The sequence below is a fragment of the Oncorhynchus masou genome, chromosome 1, assembly GCF_036934945.1.
Source record: "Oncorhynchus masou masou isolate Uvic2021 chromosome 1, UVic_Omas_1.1, whole genome shotgun sequence".
NCBI classification, from domain to species: domain Eukaryota; kingdom Metazoa; phylum Chordata; class Actinopteri; order Salmoniformes; family Salmonidae; genus Oncorhynchus; species Oncorhynchus masou.
The window spans coordinates 35,406,832-35,434,811 of NC_088212.1; the positions used below are offsets into that span (position 1 = coordinate 35,406,832).

The 27,980-nt window shown below is 42.5% G+C and overlaps 1 protein-coding gene across 3 annotated transcripts in view; it reads right to left on the reverse strand.

Moving 5' to 3' along the window:
- Positions 1-425: 425 nt before the first annotated feature.
- LOC135543142 (solute carrier family 23 member 2-like) overlaps positions 426-27,980 on the reverse strand; it is a 73,296-nt gene continuing 45,741 nt past the window's right edge. For all 3 annotated transcript variants that reach the window (XM_064970239.1, XM_064970231.1, XM_064970223.1), the window contains 12 exons: positions 27,842-27,958; positions 23,688-23,845; positions 16,370-16,458; positions 15,707-15,777; positions 15,056-15,237; positions 14,237-14,357; positions 7,859-8,015; positions 7,547-7,694; positions 7,292-7,397; positions 6,845-7,112; positions 6,613-6,708; positions 426-6,407 (listed from right to left, as the gene is read on the reverse strand). In XM_064970239.1, the coding sequence (XP_064826311.1) occupies positions 6,136-6,407; positions 6,613-6,708; positions 6,845-7,112; positions 7,292-7,397; positions 7,547-7,694; positions 7,859-8,015; positions 14,237-14,357; positions 15,056-15,237; positions 15,707-15,777; positions 16,370-16,458; positions 23,688-23,845; positions 27,842-27,958 (1,785 nt within the window). In that variant the 3' untranslated portion in view covers positions 426-6,135. The remainder of the gene's footprint in view (positions 6,408-6,612; positions 6,709-6,844; positions 7,113-7,291; positions 7,398-7,546; positions 7,695-7,858; positions 8,016-14,236; positions 14,358-15,055; positions 15,238-15,706; positions 15,778-16,369; positions 16,459-23,687; positions 23,846-27,841; positions 27,959-27,980) is intronic.

Consider the following 27,980-nt stretch of genomic DNA (forward strand, 5'->3'; position numbering starts at 1 on the left):
GTAACCTAGGCTGTATGTAATCACTCTTATTCTAAACATAGTAGTCAATAAAATGTATTTAAAGTAGGCGCCATTAAGTGGCGTTCTCCTCCGATGCTCTCTTCTCTATGTCCCACTAATCTCTTCAGTAACATCTGCTCTAGCTGCGCCGCTCAGACGTTCTGACGTCAATAAAGAGGATGGTTTAATGCGTGATGATACTAGACTCAACAATATGCTTAATCTCACTATCACGAACACTCACTCTCAGGGGTGGAGAGAGTGGGCAAATTGAAAGAGGATCATTTAAACAATAGAATTTGAGACTAAAAATGATGTTGTGCAGCAGATCTAGTGTGTTTATGTTAAGCCTAGGCTGAAATAGTAAGATAGAGGTCTAAACATAATTCATTGATTTCTACTAACAATAAAGACAATAGACAGCATTAATTCTGTAACATCTTATTAAATAGTTTAAGGAACAAAGAATATAACATTTTGTTGCTACTATTAGTATACACAATGCCTGGTCCAGAAGTTGTCTGCACACTGTAGCCTACTCAATTCAATATACATTTATATATTTTTACATCTGTTTAAAGTTTGTCAGGTGTTTCTCAATTTGTATGAACACTTTATTAACATGATAACAGGAAGCAATGTTGGAAATATACAATATTAAAAAAATTCTAACTAGCAAAAGTATTCCACCAAACTACAGATTAAAAAGAAAAAGAAATGTATTCTTTATTTTAATTAAATAAAGATGTAATAAATGGTGCACATTGCAGCATGACAAAATATTAAAATGCATGATTTATTTTCTTACAAACATCTGTCTGTAATAAACATAACGATGTATTAAAAAAAACTTTAAAAAGATAAAACACTTGAGAAAGAGAAATGGATATTCTTCAGGTAGTTTCCCCTTCAAAATAACTGAAAGGGATATATTTCTTTGTGTCATACTCATGGCCATACCTTGACCTGGCTCGTGGGGCATGGTTTTTAACATTGAGAATGAGTTAAAGCTCATACAGAGGTGAGGCATTGGCTTCAAATGAGGTGGTCTATGGGCTGAAGCTGAAATAACACCCTACTCCCCTAGTGGACAACATGCTATTTCAGACATTCTCTCTCTCGAAAACAGGTACACTTAAACAGCGAGGACACGGACACCATATCTGCACTGCAGGCGTGGAGGGGGGAGGGGGAGGGGGGGGTAGTTGAGCAAGTTGAAGGACTGGTCTATTCCATCTATAGTATCCACTGTTCCTAGCTCTACGGAGCAGAGAAGAGGAAGGCAGTACCAAGCATGCTGCCATATCAAACACTGGTACAAAACCATTGGCTATCCTCTTCTCTCTACACCCTGACTATAGTTAGTCTGTTTAGAGCAGAATGTTCAAGGTGTTCTCCTTTTCCCCTCACACCTCCAGGTCTAGTTCAAGGGCCTAACGGAGTCATGTCCAGTTCAACCTGTTGCCTGTGGAGACTAACACTATCATGATCTCTCTGCAACAACGGAAAATCAAAAATTATTATAGGGCCAGAACAAGTCAATTCTAAACTGATAAATATCTTTCTGACATTGTGCATAAGGCACACAAATACTCGTCACGTAAATTTCACTAAACAATTACATTCTTACTAATCATAACTAAATAAAATAATCAACCAGATAAAACAAAGTAAATCTGAAATGTTACCGAACATTTTAAAAATGTCTGCATTTCTGAACCAGTGACTACTCCCACTCTCATTGTTTTGGTGCAGCAAATAGAAGAGCAAGGGAAATAGTTTGAGAAAGAATGAAGAAAGGATAGGTGCTTCTCTTGCATTTTGGTTCAGTCTGAAACTGTGCATCTTGTTTATGTTGTTAAGTCTCACGTAGGCTTATGATAGTCAACCACACTGGCCAGGAGTCTCAATTCAACCCTACCTCAACAGTCAACCATTGGTTTTCTATGGATGATGGCTCACACAGTAACTCCAGTGCAAACACACATAGCAGAGGTTCCAAAAAGTCACCCCCATGTCAATCACACTAAGTTTGTCCCACATGACATTCTATCCCTTATGCAATACAGTGCACAATATAGGGAATAGGGTGCCATTTCTGATGCACCCTCAGTTGTGAATTATTGACATGAACTTGACCCCAGCTTCTGAAACATTCTACCACACATGAGGGATGGAGAGAGGATTTGGGGGGAGGGGAGTTACACTGTTCACAAATAAGTGAACAATGCCAACAATATGAACAATGGCTCTAGTAACAATCATAACAATAATAGTAATTAATAGGTGCAGGATAAGATTGTACAGTCTGTGAGCCATTGAAAAAAAAATATAATAATACAGCCACAACCCCTCTCACCTTCTCCTTTAAACATTTTAAAATACCCCCTCCATTACACACCCTTAAACCTGAAGATACTGTTATGGTGCCGTGTCTGTAAACCAAACATGTTCACTTGAACAGAACAGTAGACCACCTGACATCTGTAGCAGAGTAGGACAGAGCAGAGGGCAAGAGGGCAGGACAGAAATCAGGGATGCGATTGGCACTTTAAAAACCGCCTCTCTTTTCATTCACTATTTCTTACTTTCAGTCAGGCATCTGGGTACATACGTTTTTTTCTGGTCATTTGCCTAGCTAAATCTGTGGAGCGTCTCTCCTCTTCCTTCCTCTGCAAACCCTGCACGGGTGTTACTCTGAACATAAGCCTTAATCATAGCATGATCTTTACTCAGGCTGTGGCCTGGGCAGTGGCCAAACCACCTATACCCCCATGCATGTGGTGACAAACACTACCCAAACACTAGTTTAAGTATGCATCCAACACACATTGGAAAAATTAAGGATATCAGTGAGTTAGAAAAAATGGCTACATTTTAAAAACAATGGTGTGATCGCACAACTAGAAATCCAAGTGCATTCTGCTTCGTGCTAAAGCGTTTGTAGCCTATTTATATAAAAAAAAGTATGAATGCTTTTGAAAGTGTGCTTATGAACTGCCTATGAACATTATTACACAGTTGGTTAACCATTAGATTGTATATAGCCTGTTGCTTGTTATTTATATGATTATAGATCCTTACAGGTGAATAAATACATGAACAACTTACTTACAGCAATGACTTACAAATAGTTATTACTAGTTAAACTATTCAATAATGTCTTACAAGCAGCTTATAAGTCAACCTTGAAATTCCAGTTGTAATAACAGCAGCTGGATGAGGGAGTACGCGTTCATGAGAGAGCTGGTTTTTGGTGGTGGTAGTTAAAGATGCGAAAGATAATACTGACACAGTAAGGCCTGCAAGCTGACTGGGTGAACATATCAACTTTGACCCTCATTTCCAATCCCAAATCAAGCCCTCTTCCCCAGCACTAGCTCATACCCATGGACTAGACTCTTCTTCATGGCCCTTCCTGGATGTGAAAGAAACAGACAGGTGTAATCAAAAGTGGTGGCCTACTAGCTTCAACTAACCCTTCAGGAGGGTTGTTACCATGATATTTCCAGACATCCATTCGAGTTCTTTCAGATCTATGAGAGGGCATTTAGATGTGTCCAGGAATAGGGTGCTAGGAGAAGTGTCCAAGACTAGGGGACTAGGAGAAGTGTCCAAGACTAGGGGACTAGGAGAAGTGTCCAAGACTAGGGGACTAGGAGAAGTGTCCAGGACTAGGAGGCTTGGAGAAGTGTCCCGACCAGGGGACTAGGAGAAGTGTCCAGGACTAGGGGAAGTGTCCAGGACTAGAGGTTGATTTGGGACCGGGCCCTCTGTCCAGTGGAGGACATTGACAGTTTGTTGGGAGATCTGTTGTGTTGTGTGTAGGGCAGTGGCAGTCATGACATTTTGTCAGCCTCACTGCCATGCAAATAATTGCTGGGTTCACGTTAAAATGACCTTTAATTAACATAAACACACGTTTAGCATCTCCGGGTTTCCACGCATAGTCTACAAGCCACTGATGTGGACCTTTGGAACATCTACATTTTCAAAAGTTTAATAAATCCATGTAATATAGCCTATTTTAGGCTGGTCTAAAGAAATGATATGAAGATGTAGCCTATTTCAGAAGAACAGAATAGTATATTCTGAGTCATCCTTATGTTCGGCCCTGATCTGGCTATGCCATATGGCTGTGGCACTAGTTCATTTAACACACAAGATTTGCTTAGAATTCTTGTGGAATTATTTTATATTATTTCATAGTAAGAAGAATACAACTGAACATAGCTGAATAAAATAGAATGGATATTCCCCCAAAACAATGTCAGAGGGAATGCACACGTGTTGCACTCCCTATTCTGTGTTGAGCAGTTAACAAAGTGATAACTTGAAACAAGTCCTCCTATATGCTTCATTTAGAGTTATTGATGCAACTGTAGTTGTGATACAAACCTTGGAATGTATTAGAAATCAAAACATATAGCCAAAGGCTGACAAATGCTGTAATGATGCTTTGAAAAAGGTTGCATGAAAGGGAAGCGCTCTGCTCTGTTTCTTGCGCAGGCTGCACACACACTTCATCCGTCTCTCATTCGCAATTTGTCAAGCGCTTGATAATATTCTCACCCATCAGACTATTTTCAATTTCATCTGGTCTTTCACATATGATAAATGTGTGGAATTATTTTGAAATTAATGGCCCACAAAAAAATAGATAAACATGTAATACGAAGCCTGCACTCGAATAGCAAATGGAGGTTGTGCGGTTTTGTTTTGAATATGCCAGATAGGCTACATCGGTTGTAAAGTGGATTAATGGGCTTCATTTTAAGAATTGAACAATAAATAAAGCAGGCGCTTGAAAGCTGGGATCCTCTTTTAAATAGTCGCCCAAACTCTGCTTTCACACACAATGACTGGGCCTATAAGAATACGTTTCACTATAGTGTCTGTAGGCTATGGGCTCTCCAACCCGGCCCCAGGGATCCAAGGGCTACAGGCTATGCTATAGAGTTATTTGGCCACTTTAGTTGTGAGACAAACCTTCTCAAAACAAATATTCTATGGGCTAGGCTACATGATACATGCGGTCATGACTTGTGACTGCCGGTGTTGTGATAATGCGGTCACCATAACAGCCCTAATTGTGTGTTTGACTTAAACGGGTAATAGAAGCCAAATAGAGGGGCAGGTTCCAGTAAACAAAATGTGTATTAACTCTAATAATGTAAAACGAACACCACAATCACTTTGCATGGCTAAGGTCTACCACTTGACAAGCCACTTTCATCAACAGTATCTGCATGACCTTGCCTTGCTTGTGTTTGGTAGTGTGCTTGCGTGTGTGTGTGTGTGTAAATTTAGTATGCAGGCCAATTATTAGTCTAATGTGAATTTTCATAAAGCCTCAATTCCATCCAATCCCCTTTCAACAGGAGACTACATTTCCCATAACCACCGTGGGAAGTGTAGGTTTGCTAAACAGGGCTGACTGACCAGCTGCGTCTGATTCTCAATGGGTCTGTAAGGTGTCAATCATTCAGCTTTAAACTTTTGCTGTAAAGGAGATACTGTCCATCCATCTGTCTGTCTGTCTCTGTCCATCTGTCCGGAAACAGGAAATGCGCCAGCGCAAGTGACACACTCAACCCCATCACAATGTCATGGGTGGGCATACACACACGCACGCACACACACAGAGGCCACTGGGAGTGTAATACATCGGAGTATTTTGGTTAAACAGCAGAGAACAAACCTTTTCTTACCATTCCCCTTGGAATGTATGTAGACAGATTGACTGATGTAGACAGGTTAACTGAGAAAATAAGTGTTAACTGAAGATCTAGAAGAAATAGTGCAATGGGAAGAGAGGGACCTCAATAATGGGCTGTCTAAGGCATTCCTATGCTCTTTCACTCACATACTAGGCAGAGACAAGAGCATGTTGCAACTCCATCTGAAACTTCCCCTATAAGGACATCTGTTATTACACACTCATGACACTGGTTATAACATGCTAATAACAGCATGAATAGGCCATAGACAGTGTTATACAGACACACATACATACATACAAGACAGGGTTGAGCATGTCACACTGCACTGACGCTACTCAAAAACCTCCACCCCTCCCTTCCTTCCATGGTACCAAACTCCATCTCTTCCCTCCAGCCCGGTTCTACCAGTCTGCTATACACCGCTCTCCCCTGGATCTGTGATTCCCTCCATCCCTGCTGCCTTCCCTGCCCCACCACGTCCCCCTCTAAGTCTGCAGGCCTTGCGGATTGCGCCCCACTGGTAGCCGCTGAAGGTGGGGCTGATGGGGAAGTACTGGAAGACTGTGTGGCGGCGCAGGAAGTCCATGCCGAACGGGAGGTCGTAGGTTCTCATCCCCTCCAGCTCCGCAGTACTGGGTCCCGACCCACGCTTCAACTTCCTGATCCCTCGCTCCTCCGGCGTACCTGACAGGAGGAAAGGAGAGAGGAAAGAGAGAGAGAGAAGAGGAAGACAGAGCATGAGGGGTGAGCGATTGGAGAAGGCAAGAGTTTGTGATATGCTTGTCCTATCTCAAAATGCACTCAAAATAGTTGAGTACAGTAGTAGATTAATCGTAGTAGTGTGTTAGTTTAGTCTAACAGTGATAGTGGGATAGTACAGTCCACTCACCAGGGATAGTGTTGTCCAGCACAAATGCCACTGACCCCCCTACGAACATGGCTGTGGTCAGGAGGACGTTCAACACCTGGTCAATCGACACTATACCTGAGAGACAGAAAAGAGGGATAGAGAGAGAACGAAAGAGAGAGGGTTCAGAGACCTACCCAGTCCTTTTAGATATGTGAACACTGAGGGAGTAGGCCAATGAGCTAAATCTGTAGTCCACTTGTCCTCTACTCACCAGTGACCAGAGGGTTCTGTTTGAGGTAGCTGGGCAGCACCAGGCCAAAGAAGATGGAGAAGCCCAGAACAAAAAGGTTCCTGGAGGAGTTGAGGTCTACAAACTGCAGGTTGGACAGTCCCACAGCTGTAATCATCCCAAACAGGGTACAGAACAGCGCCCCCAGGACAGGGTCAGGCAGGGAGGCGAACAATGCGCTGAATTTACCCACCAGCCCTAGCAGTAGCATCATAGCAGCACCGTATTGGATCACACGCCGGCTGCCCACCTGGAGGACCAATCAGAGAGCAGCAGGGAGTAAGGAAGCGAAGAAGCAGGAAGAATAAAATAGTCCCACTCTACAGAGCAAATTAAATCTAAGCAGACTACTAGCCAATTCAAACAAATATTTAATATTTTAATAGAACTTGTAGTATGAACCTGTGTATTGAAGGGTGTGATGGTTACCTTAGTGATGCCTAGCACGCCTATATTAGGACTGGAGGAAGTAGAGCCGTTTCCTGTCCCCATCAGCCCATCCAACACGCAGGAGAGACCTTCCATAAATATACCCCTACAAAGAGAGAAAAACAGAAAGAAAAAGAGGGAGAGAGTGAGCGAGAGACAAATGTCAATTCATGATTCAAACCATTGTGTCTGTGTGAGTTAAGCATATTCTATGAGGTGCATTAGGCAAGGAGCTATGCAAGCAAGGTCAAGTACCTGTTGATGGCATGAATGGGGGGTGGGGGGGCACAGGAGAGGCGGGCACAGGCGTAGTAGTCTCCAATTGACTCAATGATGCTGGCGACCACGGCACTGAACATACCAATCACCCCCGCCGCTGTCACCGTAGGAACACCCCACTGAACTATGGGTAAAAAAAAACACAAACCCAACATTGACACACTGATGTGGAACAAACAACTCCAAAACATTCTAGATTTGAGGAACCTACGAAGCTATTGGATGCTCTCATTCAGAATTTGGGCTTAGCTAGGGGTGGGTTGAACACCATAAGGAGTGGTAACTCACAAGGGTAGGGGATCTTGAACCAGGGTGCAGCTGCCAGTATCCCCTGGCGTGCGTCGGTGCGGGCGTAGTAACCGTACTTGTCTTTCTCCGGTGGGAAAACATTGGTTACGGTAAAGATAAAACAAATCAGCCATGACACCAGGATGGCCATGATGATCTGAGGAAGGCAGAAACACTAAGGGTCAAACATGACCCTCAAAACACACAATGTCCTGTTGAGTTACAGTGAAGAACACCACAATAAAACTGCAGAACTTCTATAGAATGCCCTTTAAACAGAGAGTGATGATTACTTTTTTTATGGGAGTTGTGAGGTCACTAGTTCAAACTGTAAAGAGCAGATTGATAAAGAGCGGAACGTTTAATCAGACAGGGAGAGAGAGTGATGAAGAGAACTTTATTAGAGTGGAGTCACCAATACAAGCGTCTGTCTACTGGAGCAGCAGATATATGAGCTATCATGACATCAAATGACCAGCAGGGGGCAAAGAGCAAATAAAATAAAATGTATTAGTCACATGGACCGCATAAAGCAGGTGTGTAGACCGTACAGGGAAATGCTAACTTACGAGCCCCGAACCAACAATCCAGTAAAAAAAACAAAAAAAAATGGATAAGAAATAAAGTAACAATTAATTAAAGACCAGCAGTAAAATAACAATACGAGACTATATACAGGGGGGTGCCGGTATAGAGTCAATGTGCGGGGGCACCATTAAGTTGAGGTAATATTTAAATGTAGGTAGAGTTATTATAGTGACTATGCTATAGATGATAACAACAGAGAGTAGGAGCGGTGTAAAAGGGAGAGAGGGGGGGTGCAAATAGTCTGGGTAGCCATTTGATTAGGTGTTCAGGAGTTTTACGGCTTGGGGGTAGAAACTGTTTAGAAGCCTCTTGGACCTAGACTTGGCGCTCCGGTACTGCTTGCCGTGCGGTAGCAGAGAGAACAGTATGACATGGGTGGCTGGAGTCTTAACATTTTTTGGCCTTCCTCTGACACTGCCTGGTATAGAGGTCCTGGATGGCAGGAAGCTTGGCCCCAGTGATGCACTGGACCTACACACTACCCTCTGAACTGCGTTGCGGTCTTCATGAGTGTTGGCGTGGTTGGACCTCACCTAGTTCAATAGGGGACTATCATGCACCCCCGAAGGACCCACGTGTTGAGGGTCAGCTTGGCGGATGTGTTATTTCCTACTTCCACCACCCGGGGGGCGACTGTCAGGAAGTCCAGGATCCAGTTGCAGAGGGAGGTGTTCAGTCCCAGGATCCTTAGCTTAGTGATGAGCTTGGAGGGCACTATGGTGTTGAACGCTGAGCTGTAGTCAATGAATAGCATTCTCACATAGGTGTTCCTTTTGTCCAGGTGGAAAAGGGTAGTGTGGAATGCAATAAAGATGGTGAAAAGATGGTGGTGTTGATGTGAACCATGACCAGCCTTTCAAAGCATTTCATGCTTAAAGATGTGAGTGCTACAGGATGGTAGTCATTCAGATATGTTACCTTTGTGTTCTTGGGCACAGGATCTGCTTGAAACAAGTAGGTACAGTGCATTCGGAAATTATTAAGACCCCTTGACTTTTTCCACATTACAGTCTTTAAAAAAAAAGGATGAAATCATATTTTTTTGTGTGCTGACTGTTGGAAAATCATTCAAGGTGAAGCTGGTTGAGAGAATGCCAAGAGTGTGCAAAAGTTGTCATCAAGGCAAAGGGTGGCAAAGGGTGGCTTCTTTGAAGAATATAAAATATATTTTGATTTGCTTAACACCTTTTTGGTTACTACATGATTCCACATGTGTTATTTCATAGTTTATGTATTCAATATTATTCTACAATGTAGAAAATAGTAAAAGTAAAGAAAATCCCTTGAATAAGTACAGTGGGGAGAACAAGTATTTGATACACTGCTGATTTTGCAGGTTTTCCTACTTACAAAGCATGTAGAGGTCTGTCAATTTTATCATTTGTACACTTCAACTGTGAGAGACGGAATCTAAAACAAAAATCCAGAAAATCACATTGTATGATTTTTAAGTAATACATTTGCATTTTATTGCATGACATAAGTATTTGATCACCTACCAACCAGTAAGAATTCCGGCTCTCACAGACCTGTTAGTTTTTCCTTAAGAAGCCCTCCTGTTCTCCACTCATTACCTGTATTAACTGCACATGTTTGAACTCATTCCCTGTATAAAAGACACCTGTCCACACACTCAATCAAACAGACTCCAACCTCTCCACAATGGCCAAGACCAGAGAGCTGTGTAAGGACATCAGGGATAGAATTGTAGACCTGCACAAGGCTGGGATGGGCTACAGGACAATAGGCAAGCAGCTTGGTGAGAAGGCAACAACTGTTGGCGCAATTATTAGAAAATGGAAGAAGTTCAAGATGACGGTCAATCACCCTCGGTCTGGGGCTCCATGATCATGAGGTAAGTGAGAGATCAGCCCAGACCTACACAGCAGGACCTGGTCAATGACCTGAAGAGAGCTGAGACCACAGTCTCAAAGAAAATCATTAGTAACACACTATGCCGTCATGGATTAAAATCCTGCAGCGCACGCAAGGTCCCCTGCTCAAGCCAGCGCATGTCCAGGCCCGTCTGAGGTTTGCCAATGACCATCTGGATCATCCAGAGGAGGAATGGGAGAAGGTCATGTGGTCTGTTGAGACAAAAATAGAGCTTTTTGCTCTAAACTCCACTCGCCATGTTTGGAGGAAGAAGAAGGATGAGTACAACCCCAAGAACACCATCCCAACCGTGAAGCATGGAGGTGGAAACATCATTCTTTGGGGATGCTTTTCTGCAAAGGGGACAGGATGACTGCACCGTATTGAGGGGAGGATGGATGGGGCCATGTATCGCAAGATCTTGGCCAACAACCTCCTTCCCTCAGTAAGAGCATTGAAGATGGGTCGTGGGTGGGTCTTCCAGCATGACAACGACCCAAAACACACAGCCAGGGCAACTAAGGAGTGGCTCCGTAAGAAGCATCTCAAGGTCCTGGAGTGCAATAAAATGCAAATTAATTACTTAAAAATCATACAATGTGATTTTCTGGATTTTTGTTTTAGATACCATCTCTCACAGTTGAAGTGTACCTATGATAAAAATTACAGACCTCTACATGCTTTGTAAGTAGGAAAACCTGCAAAATCGGCAGTGTATAAATACTTGTTCTCCCACTGTAGGTGTGTCCAATGTTTTGACTGGTACTGTAAGTATTCTGACCCTTTGCTATGAGACTCGGATTTTAGCTTGGGTGCATCCTGTTTCCATCGATCATCCTTGAGATGTTTCTACAACTTGATTGGAGACCACCTGTGGTGAAATCAATTGATTGCACATGATTTGGAAAGGCAGTTGACAGTGCATGTCAGAGAAAAAAAACCAAGCCATGAGGTTGAAGGGATTTTCTATAGAGATGCAAGACAGGATTGTGTCGAGGCACAGATCTGAGGAAGGGTACGAAAAAATGTCTGCAGCATTGAAGGTCACCAAGAACACAGTGGCCTCCATCATTCTTACATGGGAGAAGTTTGGAACCATCCAGACTCTTCCTAGAGCTGGTCTCCCGGCCAAACTGAGCAATCGGGGAAAAGGGCCTTGGTCAGGAAGGTGAGCAAGAACCCGATAGTCACTCTGACAGAGCTCCAGAATGCCTCTGTGGAGATGAGAGAACCTTCCAGAAGGACAACCATCTCTGCAGAATCCCACCAATCAGGCCTTTATGGTTGAGTGGCCAGACGGAAGCCATTCCTCAGTAAAAGGCACATACAGCCCTCTTGGAGTTTGCCAAAAGGTACCTAAAGACTCTCAAACCATGAGAAAGAATATTCTTTGGTCTGATGAAACCAAGATTAAACTCTTTGGCCTGGTGCATGGTGGTAACAGCATCATGCTGTGGAGTTGTTTTTCAGCGGCATGGACTGCGAGACAAGTCAGGATAGAGGGAAAGATGCACAGAGCAAGCGATTCTTGATGAAAACCTGCTTCAAAGTGCTCAGGACCTCAGACTGGGGTTAAGATTCACCTTCCAACAACCCTAAGCACACAACCAAGACAATACAGGAGTGGCTTCGGGACAAGTCTCTGAACATCCTTGAGTGGCCCAGCCAGCGCCCGGACTTGAACACAATCGAACATCTCTGGAGAGACCTGAAAATAGCTGTGCGACAATGCTCCCCATCCAACCTGACACAGCTTGAGAGGATCTGTAGAGAAGAATGGGAGAAACTCCAAATATAGGTGTGCCAAGCTTGTAGTATCATATCATACCCAAGAAGAATCGAGGCTGTAATCATTGCCAAAGGTGCTTCAACAAAGTACTGAGTAAAGGGACTGAATAATTATGTAAATGTGATAGTTCTGTGTTTTATTTTTTATACTTTTGTTAATTTATAGAAACCTGTTTTTGCTTCATCATTATGGGGTATTGTGTGTAGATTGATGAGGGGGATCAACAATTTAATTATTTTTTGGAATAAGGCTTTAAAGTAGCAAAATATGGAAAGAGTTAAGGGGTCTGAATACCTTCGGAATGCACTGTATTACAAACAGGGTCAGGGAGAGGTTGAAAATGTCAGTGAAGACAATTGCCAGCTGGTCAGCACATGCTCTGAGTAAGCGTCCTGATAATCCATCTGGCCCTGAGGCCTCGCGAATGTTAACCTTTTGAAAGGGCTCACTCACATCGGCTACGGAGAGAGTTATCACACAGTCATCCAGAACAGCTGGTGCTCTTACACATTGTTCTGTTTTGCTTGCCTTGAAGTTAGCATAGAAATATTTAGCCTGTCTGGTAGGCTTGCATTGCTGGGCTGCCCACTCCTTGAAAGCGTCAACTCTAGTCTTTGGCTCAGTGTGGATGTTGCCTATAATCCATGGCTTCTGGTTGGGATATGCACGAACGTAATCGATGCACTTATTTATGAAGCTAGTGACTGATGTGGTAAACTCCTCAATAGCGAAAGTCCTGTAGCTTAGAATCCGCTTCATCAGATCACTTGCGTATTGAGTGAGTCACTGATTCCTCCTTTTTCAGTTTTTGCTTGTAAGCAGGAATCAAGAGGATAGAGTTATGGTCAGACATCAAATGGAGGGAGAGCTTTGTATTCGCCTCTGTGTGTGGAGTAAAGCTGATCTAGAATTGTTTCCCTCTAGTTGCACAGGTGACATGCTGGTAGAAATTAGGTAAAACTGATTTGAGTTTTCCTGCATTGAAATCACCGGCCACTAGGAACACCGCCTCTGGATGAGCATTTTCTTGTTTGTTTATGGCCCTATACAGCTAGTTGAGTGCGGTCTCAGTGTCAGCATCGGTTTGTGGTGGTAAATAAACAACTATGAAAAATATAGATGAAAACTTGTGTTAAATAGTTGTCTACAGTTTATCATGAGATACTCTAACAAGCGAGCAGAACCTTGAGCCTTCCTTAATATAAAACATTGTGCACCAGCTGTTGTTAACAAAGAGACACACCCCTCCCCCGGAGCTTACTGGACACTACCATTATCTCCTGCGAATGCACTGAAAACCCAGCTAACCGTATATTATCCATGTACTTGTTCAGCCATGATTCAGAGAAGCATAGGATATTATTTTTCTTAATGTTTTGTTGATGTAATAGTCTCAAACAGAGCTCGTCCAGCTTATTCTCCAGTGATTGCACGTTTGCCAACAGAATGGAGGGTACAGGCGGTCTACAACACACAGGCCACGTCCGAATACCCGTACATGCATACTAAATAGTAGGCCGTTTGGGTATGCAAAAACAGAAAGTGACGAATGATAAGGAACAAGCACGATTGCGCATTAGATGACACCTTCTCAGTATGGATGAGTAGTATGTTGATATTTGTTGCTTACTGCATACGTTTTTACCAAACAGTATGTTCTAAATGGTATGTAGTATGATTAGTACACAGAATGCAGTTTTAGTAAGTAGTAGGCTAAACAAATTTCACATACGGCCACAGACAGACAGGCACACAGGAGATATATATATATATATATATATATATCTCAGCTCAGAACAGGGAAAAACAAAGTCAAAAGGGCACCACAGAGGGCTGAATCATTTCAGATCTTATTAAAAGGAACAGGGGAGATTTGAATAAGATTTGAACAGCAGGACTTGACAGCTAATGGGAGGATGGAAAGAGGTATCTAAAAGACGGAGAGAGATGGAGGAGTGTGTGCCCATTTATCTTACCTCACATGGCACTGTGATGGACTGAATCAATAAGCACACTCCAGGAAAGGGGATGTGTATTTAGGTGTGTATGCTCCTACCAGTGTATTTCTCTGTGCATGCACATCTCTCTCTCTCTGTGTGTGTGTGTATGTGTGTCAGGGTACTCACAGGGAACATCTTGAAGAGCTGTAATCTATAAGAGGTCCAACCTTTCTTAGCCTTGTAGATGGGTAGAGGAAGCTGTACGTTCCTCGCATACTGAGAGAACAACAACACCAGGAATATAGTCCTAGAGAGAGGGAGAGAGAAGACGAGCAAGAAATACAGAAGTCAGGGGTCAAGGAAAAGCACTAAGCACACTTGCAAACATCCACTATCTGCTTTGATATGTAGAACAGTTTTGTCAAAGAACCAATAACCCGTTGTTAAAGACTGCAAAAAAAGACAGCCGAATCCAAAGGTGTAATTCTCAAAAAACACAATGAAATCAATTAATTGATAACTCAAAGAAGTTTACATAGCAAAGAAACACAGATGTTATGTTGTTTGAGATGAGTCGCAAGACAAATTTTCCCGAAAGAGACTAAATAAATAAATGAATAACAATGTAGCAGACACAAACAATTACCAACAGTCCTTCTGAACCTAGGCCTAGAGGACTGTCTGGAGCACTAAGGGTTCCAACCTCCATTCCGCAGGTGCGACTGCGTCTGCCGGTAATTCATTCTGATTGGCTATTTAATGGGCTGCTATGATAATTGATTGGCTAAGGATGCCTCTGTGGGGCGGGAGTCAGTCTTATAGGATAACAAAAGATCGATAAGATAAGAAATCATTTTACTTTCTGTTTTCACCTAAATTTGCCATGCATCATAACAAGACAAAGACAACAGACACTATAGGAAAACATATAGTGGGCTGGGGAATGTATAGGGGACTATACAAGTAGTCAGTCAGCAGAGATTAGAGCCACAGTATACTACTCACAGCATGGCGATGCCCCAGTGTTTCCCTGCTCTCTCCCCTGCAGCCTGGAAGCCAGACAGGCCGATGAGGGCCACAGTCGGGGTGATAGTTAGGGGCCCGATGTATTTCAACAAGAGCCCAGGGAGCCCCAGGAAGCCAATACACACCTCTATCAGAGACGACACAATGATAGCCCCCTGGATCTGGAGGGCAAAGAGACAGACTTTGGTACAGCCTTGATAGTCTATCGACGTCCTCGTCTCTAATTCTATTCATTGTGACATCGTGATTGAGTTACCGCCTCACACACGCATCAAAACAGGGTTACCAAACCCGCTTACACAAGCCTTATAAAAGGTTAATGCGAGTTAAAGGCCTCTGTCACACTCTCACACACACACACACACACGCAAACACACAAGGCCAAAGGCTGAGTCACAGCAACAGGTTTAAACAAACATCATCATTTAGAACTCTACTCTACGATTCAGTGTAGGCCCAGAGGGTATCACTGGGATGTGCTATCTAACATGGGCTTTGAACAATACTGACACAGAACACAGGAGTAGACCTCTCGCTGTACATTATGCAGTGGAAAGATTGGATACTACAAAATATCCCCCATGTCTCCTGTTCTCTCCCCTTTCGTCTCGCATTTAACTTCTCTCTCACCTCTCGTATCCGGGGATGCCAGATGTGTTCAGTGTTGAGCAGCTCAGTCTCGTTGAACATGGAAGGAACCACTGACAGAGGGACGGAGAAGGTAACAGAGAGAAAGATGGAGTGAGAAAAAAGAGAAGAACAGAAAGAACATTTTAAAAAAAGAAAGCTTAAAACACATATTTATCATTCTGTAATCGTCTGCGTCCTGGAAAAATACATGCATCTCAAAATAAAGTTACAAGTCACGGTTTGTTTTCTGATCTATTGCCATAGAGGATCACAAGTACTCTGGCTGACACCAGTTCTCAATTAGCCAGGCTAGTTCACAAGGCGTTTTGTTTTACTTTTATTAGTTCTACTTCCAGAGTAATGGAACTTTCATGGAACATGGAGGGGCATGACTACTATCGATTTACATTTAATAAAATCAGAATCTACAGAAAGTGAGATACAAGGTTTTTCCAGGACACCGACGTTATAGATTAGCACACTGGCACCGAACCTGGAAACCTCATCTGATGCCAACATGAAAACCTCATCTGATGCCAACTGAGGTGCCAGTCAGCACTACTGATGCCAGCTCACGTGGACAGGAGAGTGAGGGTGAGACCAGGTCATAATGAAGGCACTCGTGGGGTGTGTGTGTATGTGTATACGCGTGTTTGTGTTTACCTGTAGCGTTGCACTTCCACTTGTCTAGTGACAGGATTGCTCTGGCGGGAGCCAGGAAGGCAAAGGCACTTGCCTGGAACAGAGGAAGTCTGGAACAACAACCACACACCAATACACACACTAAGCATCTTATTAACAGATTATTATCTTATTAGCTAAGTGACAACACACACACACACAAACCAATACACACACACTAAGCATCTTATTATCTTTTTAGCTAAGTGACAACAAACACACACACACCAGCAACTCACTCAATTAGAACACACACACATTCCTCTAATACACACACTAAGCATATTTGTTTAAGTGATAGATGTGCTTTAGAATGAAAACAATAAATATGTAGTTTCCTTGAATGCAGTTTATGGACAAGGAGTGACTGCAACCCACATGTAAAATTGCTGAAAACTGTAAAGTCAGTTATCATAGTGTGTGTGATAACAGCTGTCATATGATGGTTATGTGATGAATATGCCAGTGTTACGTAGCCCTTATGGCTGTGGATTCAAGTCATGTAACCAACAGTTCTCCTGTCTGTCCAATAGGTGTCACTAGTGAACACAAAAGCAGGGTCTACCCTGGCTAGGTAACAGCAACAGCATGGAAACTTACAGAGCTGTGGCGCTGGAATGGAGCAGGTGGTGGCTGTTAATTAGCATTCATTTGAATGCTGGCCAGTCAGTGTGCAGGTGGACATCATTATTAACTCTAATCAACAACCAGATTGATGAGATCAATAAATGATGAATAAGCATGGAACTGATATCCATGGAAATGTACAAGGCAGGTGAAATTAGCTATGTCAACAATGAATAAAAATAGGAGGACAACTAGTAACCAGTCATGACACAAAGACATTTGCCTGTTAAGTACCTTTAAAAGCTGCTCTGTATTTGAATGTTTGATATACATCAAATTAACTATCACTTTACTAACATTATTGTTATTACACTGAACAAAAATATAAAACGCAACATGTAAAAGTGTTGGTCCCATTTGTTCATGAGCTGAAATAAAAGACCCCAGAAATGTTCCATATGCACAAAAAGCAGATTTTTTTCTCAAATTCTATGAACAAATTTGGTTACATCCCTGTTAGTAACCATTTGTCCGTTGCGAAGATAATCCATCCACCAGACAGTTGTGGCATATCAAGAAACTGATTAAAACAGCATGATCATTACACGTGTGCTGGGGACAATAAAGGGCCACTTTAAAATGTGAAGTTTTGTCACACAACACAATACCACAGATGTCAAAAGTTTTGTGGGAGCGTCCAACTGGCATGATGACTGCAGGAATGCCCACCAGAGCGGTTGCCAGAGAATTGAATGTTAATTTCTCTACCATAAGCTGCCTTCAACGTCGTTTTAGAGTATGGCGTCATGTGAGCGAGCAGCTTGCTGATGTCAACATTGTGAGGGCAGGCATAAGCTACGGACAACAAACACATTTGCATTTTATTGATGTTAATTTAAATGCATGGAGACACCGTGATGAGATCCTAAGCCCCATTGTTGTGTCATTCATCTGCTGCCATCGCCTCACGTTTAAGCATGATAACGCACGGCCCCATGATCTGCACACCATTCCTAAAAGCTGAAAATGTCCCAGTTCTTCCATGGCCTGCATACTCATAGACATGTTGACCACTGAGCATGTTTAGGAAGCTTTGTATCGACATGTTCAACAGTGTGTTCCAGTTCTTGTCAATATCCAGCAACTTTGCACAGCCATTGAAGAGGAGTGGGACAACATTCCTCAGGCCACAATCAATAGTCTGATAAACTCTATGCGAAGGAGATGTGTCATGCTGCATGAGGCAAATGGTGATCACACCCAGTACTGACTGCTTTTCTGATTCACACACCTATCTTTATTTTTTTAAAGGTATCTGTGACCAACAGATGATTATCTGTGTTCTCAGTCATGTGAAATCAATAGATTAGGAACCTATTTATTTATTTCAATTGACTGATTTCCTTATATGAACTCAGTAAAATCTTTGAAATATTTGCATGTTCCGTTTATATTTTTGCTCAGTATATAGTAGATTAGACTGAAAGTAGGCCATTTGAGTGTCATCTTCACTGACGTGTGTGTGTGTGGGGGGAGTGAGACAGATGGAGAGAGAGAACAAGAGAGAAAGGGGGAGAGATCGTGACAAACACAGACACCAATTTACCCAGCAGCACTCATCTACTTCAGAGGGTCACATGTTGTCCCCAGGTGGGACCAGCTGTGCACACACTGACACGCAAACACACACACATCAGCGCTACACTCAGACAGAAACACTTTAGAAATACACTGGAAGGGGCACATGTCAGCACACACACAAACAAGTCACCTTTCCTAGAACAGTGTGTGTGCTCACTGATCTGACCTCACTGGACACTGTGACTCATCAAACACAGCCACTAGCACTCCTCACCACTCACTCTCCATTTCTCTTTGCCTCCCTTCCGCCCTCCCATCATGCCTTTGACGCCTCTTATCCATCTCTTCAGCCCTCAACCTCAGCCCCCCCCCCCTCCTGCACTCCCGCCCTCTCCACGTTGCAGAGGTGACACAGATAGCTGTGATTTGTGACACAGAAATGACAGTCATTAGTGAAAAGATGGACGTCATATTGACGTTTGATCAGTTGGCTACAGATTGTGTGGTGAGATATATACAATGAAGCAGAGAACAGCTCTCACTAACAACTTCTCAAATGATTCTTTGAGTTCTCACAGCCTGTGATAATGTTCATTACATGGCACAGAAGTTTTTTTTTTTAACTGATCGGGGCATTAGAGGTCTGGGCGGGACGGATTTATTTATACCACTCCCACAGCTTTCATACCGCACCCGCCGACTCCCACTACAACAAGAATTGGTCGCGAAACCAAACGCAGTACCGCAATTTTAGGCGCATAGGCAATATCGAAATGGGCAAATATAACCTAAGAAATGCATAAATTAACACTGAATCTCACATAAACCATTATATTAGACTATCGGTATTACCAAGATATATCAGCCAATAGGCTAGACGTAGTTTTAATATAGCAGAGTTGGAGAGACTTGCATATTCTCTTGAGCTATGTTTTATAGGAGTGGGACGATGTTCAGACGGAGACAATACGGGTGATCAATATTTATGTCAATGTAGTAAACTATAGCCTAATCATATGTATTTAGTACATTTCCTTGGAAAGATAATTGCCCAGTGCTTCTCCACCTATGCATAGGCTATATAGCCCACTCTATGTATATAATAATAACAATAAAATAAATGGCATTTAGGAGACGCTTTTATCCAAAGCGACTTATAGGCTATACATGGTCACTCCAACGTCTGCTGTGGCCATACAGCATTTACTGTGAGGCGGACTCTGCAGAAGTCAGAGCAAACATACTTTTTTCGCTTCGCTGATCTGTGGTGAAGGAAGTTTATTTTTATTTTTTATTAGCCCTTTTTCTCCCCAATTGGTAGTTACAGTCTTGTCCCATCGCTGCAACTGCCGTACGGACTCGGGAGAGGGGAAGGTCGAGAGCCAAGCCGCACTGCTTCTTGACACAATGCCCGCTTAACCCGGAAGCCAGTCGCACCAACGAGTCGGAGGAAACACCTGGCGACCGTGTCAGCGTGCATTGCGCCCGGCCCGCCACAGGAGTCGCTAGTGCGCGATCGGACAAGAATATCCATGCCAGCCAAACCCTCCATAACCCGGACGATGCTGGGACAATTATGTGCTGCCTCATGCGTCTCCCGTTCGCGACCGGCTGCGACAGAGCCTGGACTCAAACCAGAATTTCTAGTGGCACAGCTAGAGCCCTGCACATTGTTACATGTAGAAAAACATGTTGATTGCTGGCGCTGAATATGTCTATATCGGTCTGCTAATACAGGATTAGTAAAGGCCCAGGGCATTACTTTTGTGAAAAAATGTAAACAAAATATATTTGAGTGTTTACCAGCATTTGTAACTTGAGTCTGATAATGATCTGTACAAAACAGATACTCTGATAATATTTGTGGAACATAAAAATACTTGCTTGATATGTTTTCCAGTTTCTTGAAATACTTTGCATACACAACTTTATTTCTATTGTTGTTACAGTTTTTGTTTTAGGTTGGACTTAGTGCATGGGGCACACTGATTCGTGTCACCTCATTAGTCAGTATGTGTTACACCTGTGCTGGTTGCCATCTGGTTAGTGGGAAGGTCTTTCACCTTTGCTTGCCCACGTGCTATTTAAGAGTGGCTGGCCAGGTTCTCTAGTTTTCTTGATAGATGGTTAACACTTTTAGTTGGTGCTCCCTACTCTGATTTCTAGACCGGCAACTTAACTCGAAGCAGCGAATTCTGATTGTGTGAATGCAGCAGCAAATGTGCTTTTATTACAATAGGTAGGCTAACACGTATGAAGCAGAAAGACAAACTTTTTCCAAACAATCTGCGGGACAACCAAACATATATATCCCTAAGTTATCTGTCGGAAATCGCAGCCCTCTATGGTGCACAATTGCTAAGTATAGGTTAATCCTCTGTGTATGCAAGTGCTGTATATGCTTCTCTGTGTGATCAGTCCTAACTGCAGGACTAAAGACAGGAGATTCAGGTCCATAATTATTGATACCCTTGATAAAGATGAGCAAAAAATACTAAAATAAATACTGTGCTATATTGCATGCTCAAAATGTAAATTATATTTTACCATAAGTACGAGGTAGTTTTCTGCATATTATTTTTTTTCAACGCCAAACCCACCACTGGTGTGCATGGCCTTATAGCTATGTTTTAATGTTATCTGACCGTAGAACCGGTTCCAATCCAAGTGCCAATGGCGTTTATCAAGCTCCAGGCGGTGCTATGGTCAGATGACATGAAAATAGAGCTCTTTGGCCCACATTTATGGTTCTTCGGTTGAAGGGTTCAGTTGGACACAGCTTAAATTACATCAACCCATTTTTCACAACAGTCCTATGTGGCTGAACGCCTGGTTTCTCCTTGAGCTGAGAGGAGTGTGTGAGAGCCAGGCAGACAGAGGTCTGCCATACCACTGGTCTGTGAGTGTATGTCCAGTTCTTTTCAGGGCTGTAGCCTGACTATTAGACACTGTAGCCGCTGAAACAGTAAAATACTGCTTAATTCTCTTGTTTCACACAGGAATCACTCAAGGCCATGAGACTAGCGGAGTACCTTCTGTGTGAGTGTCCAGTGTGTGTGTGCAGTGATTTCCTGTCAGTGCTGCTGTGTCTTGGCCATGAGACTGAGACGTGCAAACACAATTACAAACAGATTACCATGATGTGACATGGCATCTAGCAACACATTCACGTTTGGTAGCGATAATAACCATGGCAACAACGATGAAACCTGGCTGTGGTATTTCTAAAGGATATCATATTTCTAGAGTGAGCGAGAGAGTGGGCAAGGGGAGGGAGAGACAGAGAGGAGAGAACAGAAGGGCATCTCAGGTCACACTGACTCACGGAGTCAAATTTGAACCTCTAACCACAGTGAGGAGAGGAAGAACTGAAAAAGAAAGAGGGAACGAAAAGGAAAGAAAAAGAAAAGGATAGTGTTTCCTGTAGAGGGAGGTGGAAGAGAGAGAGAAAAAAATAAAATGGAGTGCTTGTTTGTCCATTCAGTCAATGCTCCTCACCATGTAGCCCTAAACATATCCCTAACGCTAACCACATTGTGTAGAATGTAAAGCTAAGGATATCTTCTCCCACAGTCTGGTTTACTGTTGACAAACATTCAGGACATACTCAGGCTGACAACCCAAATGGCTCCCTATATCATAGTGTACTACATTTGACCAGAGCCGTCAGAATATGGTGCCAGTTTGGAGGAACCCCCCGGACACTCAGAACATTACAAGTTTAATGGTCAGTCTGGGAAGAGGGGGTGCAGCTCTACAGTTGGCCAAATACACACACCCACACTTTCCTGCCCTGGTGCTAACCCACTCCATGCCAGTTACCAACAGTACAACTTCTGGCTCATGTGCTTTCAGAAACTGTTGAGTCACATGCACACACACACATTTTGCTACACCCGCAATAACACCTGCTAAATGTGTATGTGATCAATAAGATTTGATTTGACACACACACACACACACACACACACACACACACACACACACACACACACACACACACACACACACACACACACACACACACACACACACACACACACACACAATAATGATAGAGGGATAAAGAGGAATGAAGGAGGAACAGAGGAAGAGAAAGGATGGAGGAGTGACTTTTCACAGTCTCTTCACTGTCTATTATGCCAACATGGTACTTAGAGAGAGAGGAGGGAGAGCGAGGACAGAGGAGAGAGTAGGGGGTGAGAGGCAGAGGGTATAAGGAGAGAGGAGATGGAGAGAACACTAGCGAAAGAGAGGGATGTAAAACATTTTACAAGCAGTAAAGGGGAAAGTGCAGGAGAGAAGATCAATAGCAGAGTATTCTAGAGTATTATGGACATAGGCCTGTAGCCACAACACTGGCCTACAGTTTCCCTTGGTGCCTGCATATGCCCTAAACCCATCACTGTGTGTGTCAAATCAAATTTTATTTGTCACATACACATGGTTAGCAGATGTTAATGCGAGTGTAGCGAAATGCTTGTGCTTCTAGTTCCGACAATGCAGTAATAACCAACAAGTAATCTAACTAACAATTCCTAAACTACTGTCTTATACACAGTGTAAGGGGATAAAGAATATGTACATAAGGATATATGAATGAGTGATGGTACAGAGCAGCATAGGCAAGATACAGTAGATGGTATCGAGTACAGTATATACATATGAGATGAGTATGTAAACAAAGTGGCATAGTTAAAGTGGCTAGTGATACATGTATTACATAAGGATGCAGTCGATGATATAGAGTACAGTATATACGTATGCATATGAGATGAATAATGTAGGGTAGGTAACATTATATAAGGTAGCATTGTTTAAAGTGGCTAGTGATATATTTTTCATCATTTCCCATCAATTCCCATTATTAAAGTGGCTGGAGTTGAGTCAGTGTCAGTGTGTTGGCAGCAGCCACTCAATGTTAGTGGTGGCTGTTTAACAGTCTGATGGCCTTGAGATAGAAGCTGTTTTTCAGTCTCTCGGTCCCAGCTTTGATGCACCTGTACTGACCTCGCCTTCTGGATGATAGCGGGGTGAACAGGCAGTGGCTCGGGTGGTTGATGTCCTTGATGATCTTTATGGCCTTCCTGTAACATCGGGTGGTGTAGGTGTGTGTGTGTGTGTGTGTGTGTGTGTGTGTGTGTGTGTGTACCTGCAGCCCAGTGTCGTCTGTAGCAGGGTGGTGATTCCCACACAGAAGAAGATAGTTCCTATGAGCTGACTGGTAGCCCACTGGTCAAACCCTACACACATGGCTTCAGCTAGCAGGAATGGCACCGCAATGGTACCACTGAAACATGTCAGGTAGTGCTAGAGTGAGAGAAGAGAGGGTTAAATTGTGAAAGTGTGTGTGTGTGTGCGTGCAACAGTGAAGCAGAGCATCAACTTTCATAAGAGTATGTTTTATAAGCATCAGTGTGAAGGGGAGGGGCTTAGTTACATCAGAAGTGGGGAGACTATGTTACATCATATGGGTTATAGAAGGGGAAATAGGAGGACACTTGAATAAGCAGTGAGATGGCATTTTTTGATCTGGGCATGGCTGCATCTGAACATTGTCTGAAGTGACTTCCACTTTTTGTCTCCTCTTGTTCTTCTGCACTGGTAACAAAGGACAAGTTAAAGCAATAGGGAGGATCCCGATCAGGCATTACCTTTCACCTCTCCAAGTATTTCACATCAGTGCAGATAAAGGAGAGGAGACAAGGAGAGGAAGCCATGTTATTCAGTTGCAGCCTAGGTAATAGAATATCTCTGAGGACACAAGGCAGTTGTCATTATTTGCATATTACATAGAGTGTCAACATGGCATTATTTGCATATTACACATATAATCAGACAGTCAACTGCATAAAAACCAGTGGCGACACATCATTCAGGGCAGGTGGGGCAAGCAATAGGCGAACTAAATTCATGGTTATCTCAGTGTCTTTGTGGTCCACTGTGTACAGCTGCTGACAATGACACACATACGCCAGAGTAAGCATGGATTCGAATACTTACTGCCCTTGATATATTTTGAGGAACTAGTACTTTTCTAGTGACTCTCTGTGGGCTGTAGTTGTACTCTTACTCAAGCAATTTCTGAAGGAAGTAACTTTACTTTTTACTCCATTACATTTGACCAAATCACTTTGTTACATAGATTTATATTATTATATAATAATAACCAAATGTAGCAAATTAAATTAAATGTACATTGAATCAAACTATTGGTTTCCTTTTACATCTGTATGAACATTTCATAACCCCTTGACCAAGGAAATGTATTCAAAATAGCTTGTCATCAAAACTCTTAAATCCATTTGACTCAAATTCGTCCGTCAAACCCAGTTCAATCTCGACCACAGCTCTTCATATTTTTGTTCTTGGGTTCTTATCCAGATGCGAGGTAAATTGCACTTTAATTACCTTCTGCGTTTGCAATATTATATATTTCTGGAGTAAGATAAGTATTTCTAAGATATAATTCTGCTGCTGAAATTGAGTTGAGGACAAGTGCAAATGAAACGCCTAGGTAGCTAAATAGCTAGTTTTGGCTAACCCATAATTTGACAGAAAAAGATTAATCTCCTGTTTTAAGCTCCTCATACGATCTCTGTTTCCCAACTAGTCACTTTGATATTGGCAAAAAGAGTGAATAGAGTAATCAGATGTGTGTGGCAATAGCTAACTAGCTATCACATTAGGTTGAAACTCGATACGCTGCCTAAGCTAGCTAACTGTAGTGTCAACCATGTAAATAGCTAACGTTAGCTAGATCAACGGTTCAGTCTACTGAAGCATCCTCCCATGCATTGCTCTCTCTCTCTGTCTAAATGTCATCCCGTTTTTGTGACAGGGCCTATAAGCACCTCTGTCATACAGTCAGTGTATCATCTCAGTAAGCTTTTTGTGCCAGACTAGAAATCACTTTTTTTGTGTGTGTCTTTTTATTTACAGCTTGTCGCGGCACAACCGAGGGTGAGGAGAATGGGCCAGCTAAGAAAAGAAAATGCTCTTCAAAGTGGAAAGGAGGTTCAGAATCGAAGGAGGGAGCGTCGATCCGGTTCTCTAGAAGAGATACAGCTAATCAAAAATTGACTTTTCGAAGCAGGTTAGGAGAATTAATGTAGCGGGTTAGAGTAGATTAAGATTAGGAAAAGGGTTAGGATTAGCTAAAACCTATATATTTTTTTTACGTCAATTTAAATCTATGGTGAAATGTGTCTGATTTGCATACTAGTAACATGATTGATAGTGACATTTCGGTATTGATTGTTTGACTGTTGTAACACTAACCTGTTCATTCTGAGTGAAAAATTAAACATCACACTTGCTGTAAATATTTTTAGTATGCATTTACCATCACATACACTTGAAATGATATTGTGAAATAAATGTTCATTAATGGTATTGAAATTGTAGAATAATTCCAATGTCTCGAGTACCATATAGCTTTATGAAATTGTGCACATTGAAAGATATTAAGTCAACATTGAATAACCACAATTGAAACTGTACAGCCTACGGACTTTGTTTAATGTCCGTTTTCATTGGAGAGTATCTGTGCTGGGGGACATCTGCAAGATGGTGCTGTCAGTTGTTATCCTTTTGTTTTGCTTTCACAGTTTACCAACAGGTGTAAAAAATTACCAAACAAAATTTGTAACTAGTACTTAAGTAGTTTTCTGACCGGATACTATTTTTACTCTTACTTCAGTAGTTTCTTAAGGCTGAAATGAACGGTACTTTTACTTAAGTACTCTACCCACCTCTGCAAATTATACATAGCCTAACTATAAAACATGGGCGAGCATCCACACTGGAGGAAAGTTCATCGTTCTACAGTACTGTAGGCCTACATCTGTCAATCATCAATTTAGCCAGGGAAACACAAACAGTAGATTATTTGTTTTCAAAACTTTCATTATGTGACTATGAATAAGCTAACAGGTAGCCTATAGGAATATAATAAAATAACAAGGCGCTTATTGCAACCATCGATGTCACATAATTATTGCCAACTGAGGTCTCGTTAAACCATCAATATGCGCTAAATTCACCCACACAGCTGATCTCAATTGCAAGCATTATTGGTCACCTCTACCGCTTCCAAATAGATGATGTCAGTATTACCTTAGTCAGAGATCTGTAGATAATGACGAGATGCTCATGTCTTTGCCCAATGGGGGTCGTCCCAAAGGCAACAAGCTTAGATCTGCATATTAAGCCCATAGAAACGCATTTGGGCTTATTTTGCCGAGAGTGAGCCTTCTCACTTTGCCTCTTCTTCTCTGCTTTAGGCATGCTTGCAGCCAAAGTCTTTCAAGATATGTTCGCCCTCTGGTTGGTATTGTCATCGAAACAATTTGGTCCATTTTTAACAGACTAAGGGCGATTGATCTATTTTACAAGCATTCTGTACAATAGAAATAAAGCATTTCCTCGTTTAGACACTTGTATATCGTAGCCTAGTAGAGACCAATAACTACAATGCGTTATTAAGCCATGTAAAATGACAGTTGTTGATGTGTATGGCTGCATCTCAGATACATTCTTCCACATTTAAGTGTTGCAGTAATACAACCTAAGCCTATAGCATGAGTGAGCGAGAACATTATTTGGAGAGAAAGAGAACTGCTAATTTTTAGCCAATCACAAGACTAATTTTAATTTCCTGAACCTTCAGGAAAATTCTCTGCAACAAAAGACTGATCAAGTTAAGATCAGACATCTGTAAGACGTTTTTCTACAGACCCAGAGTCAAATGAACTTGTGGATACCATGTTTATGTCTCTGCGTGTAGTAGCAGTGCTAGAGGCTTCACTAAAGACCCGGATTCGATCCCAGGCTGTATCACAACCGGCAGTGATCAGGAGTCCCATAAGGAGGTGCACAATTGGCACAGCGTAGGCCGGGTTAGGGGAGGGTTTGGCCGAGGTAGGCCATCATTGTAAATAAGAATGTGTTCTTAACTGACTAGTTGGAGGTAGTTAGAGATAGCTTCGCGAGCCAATGCTAATTAGCGCAATGACTGGAAGTCTACAGGTACGCTATGTAGACTTCCTGTCATTGCCCTAATACTAGCTCGCATTGGCTCGCGAAACTACCTCTAACTTCCCTCATACTGTACACCGAGACATACAAATGGTATCAACAAGTTCATCTGACATTCAAAAACGGCTTCATTGCCAGAGTCTCACAATACCCCTTTAAAAAGGTAACCCAGAGGCACCAAGGGGGATGTGTGTGTGTGTGTGTGTGTGTGTGTGTGTGTGTGTGTGTGTGTGTGTGTGTGTGTGTGTGTGCTTGCATGCGTCTCACCTGTAAGCCCAGGAATATACACAGGTACCAGGGAGGAGTGTCTTCAATGGTGTAGATCATGTCCATTCTCCTGGCGTCCATACTGTCTGCACTGTCCAAAGTCTCCGACATGGAACTCTACACACAAACAAAATGGTGA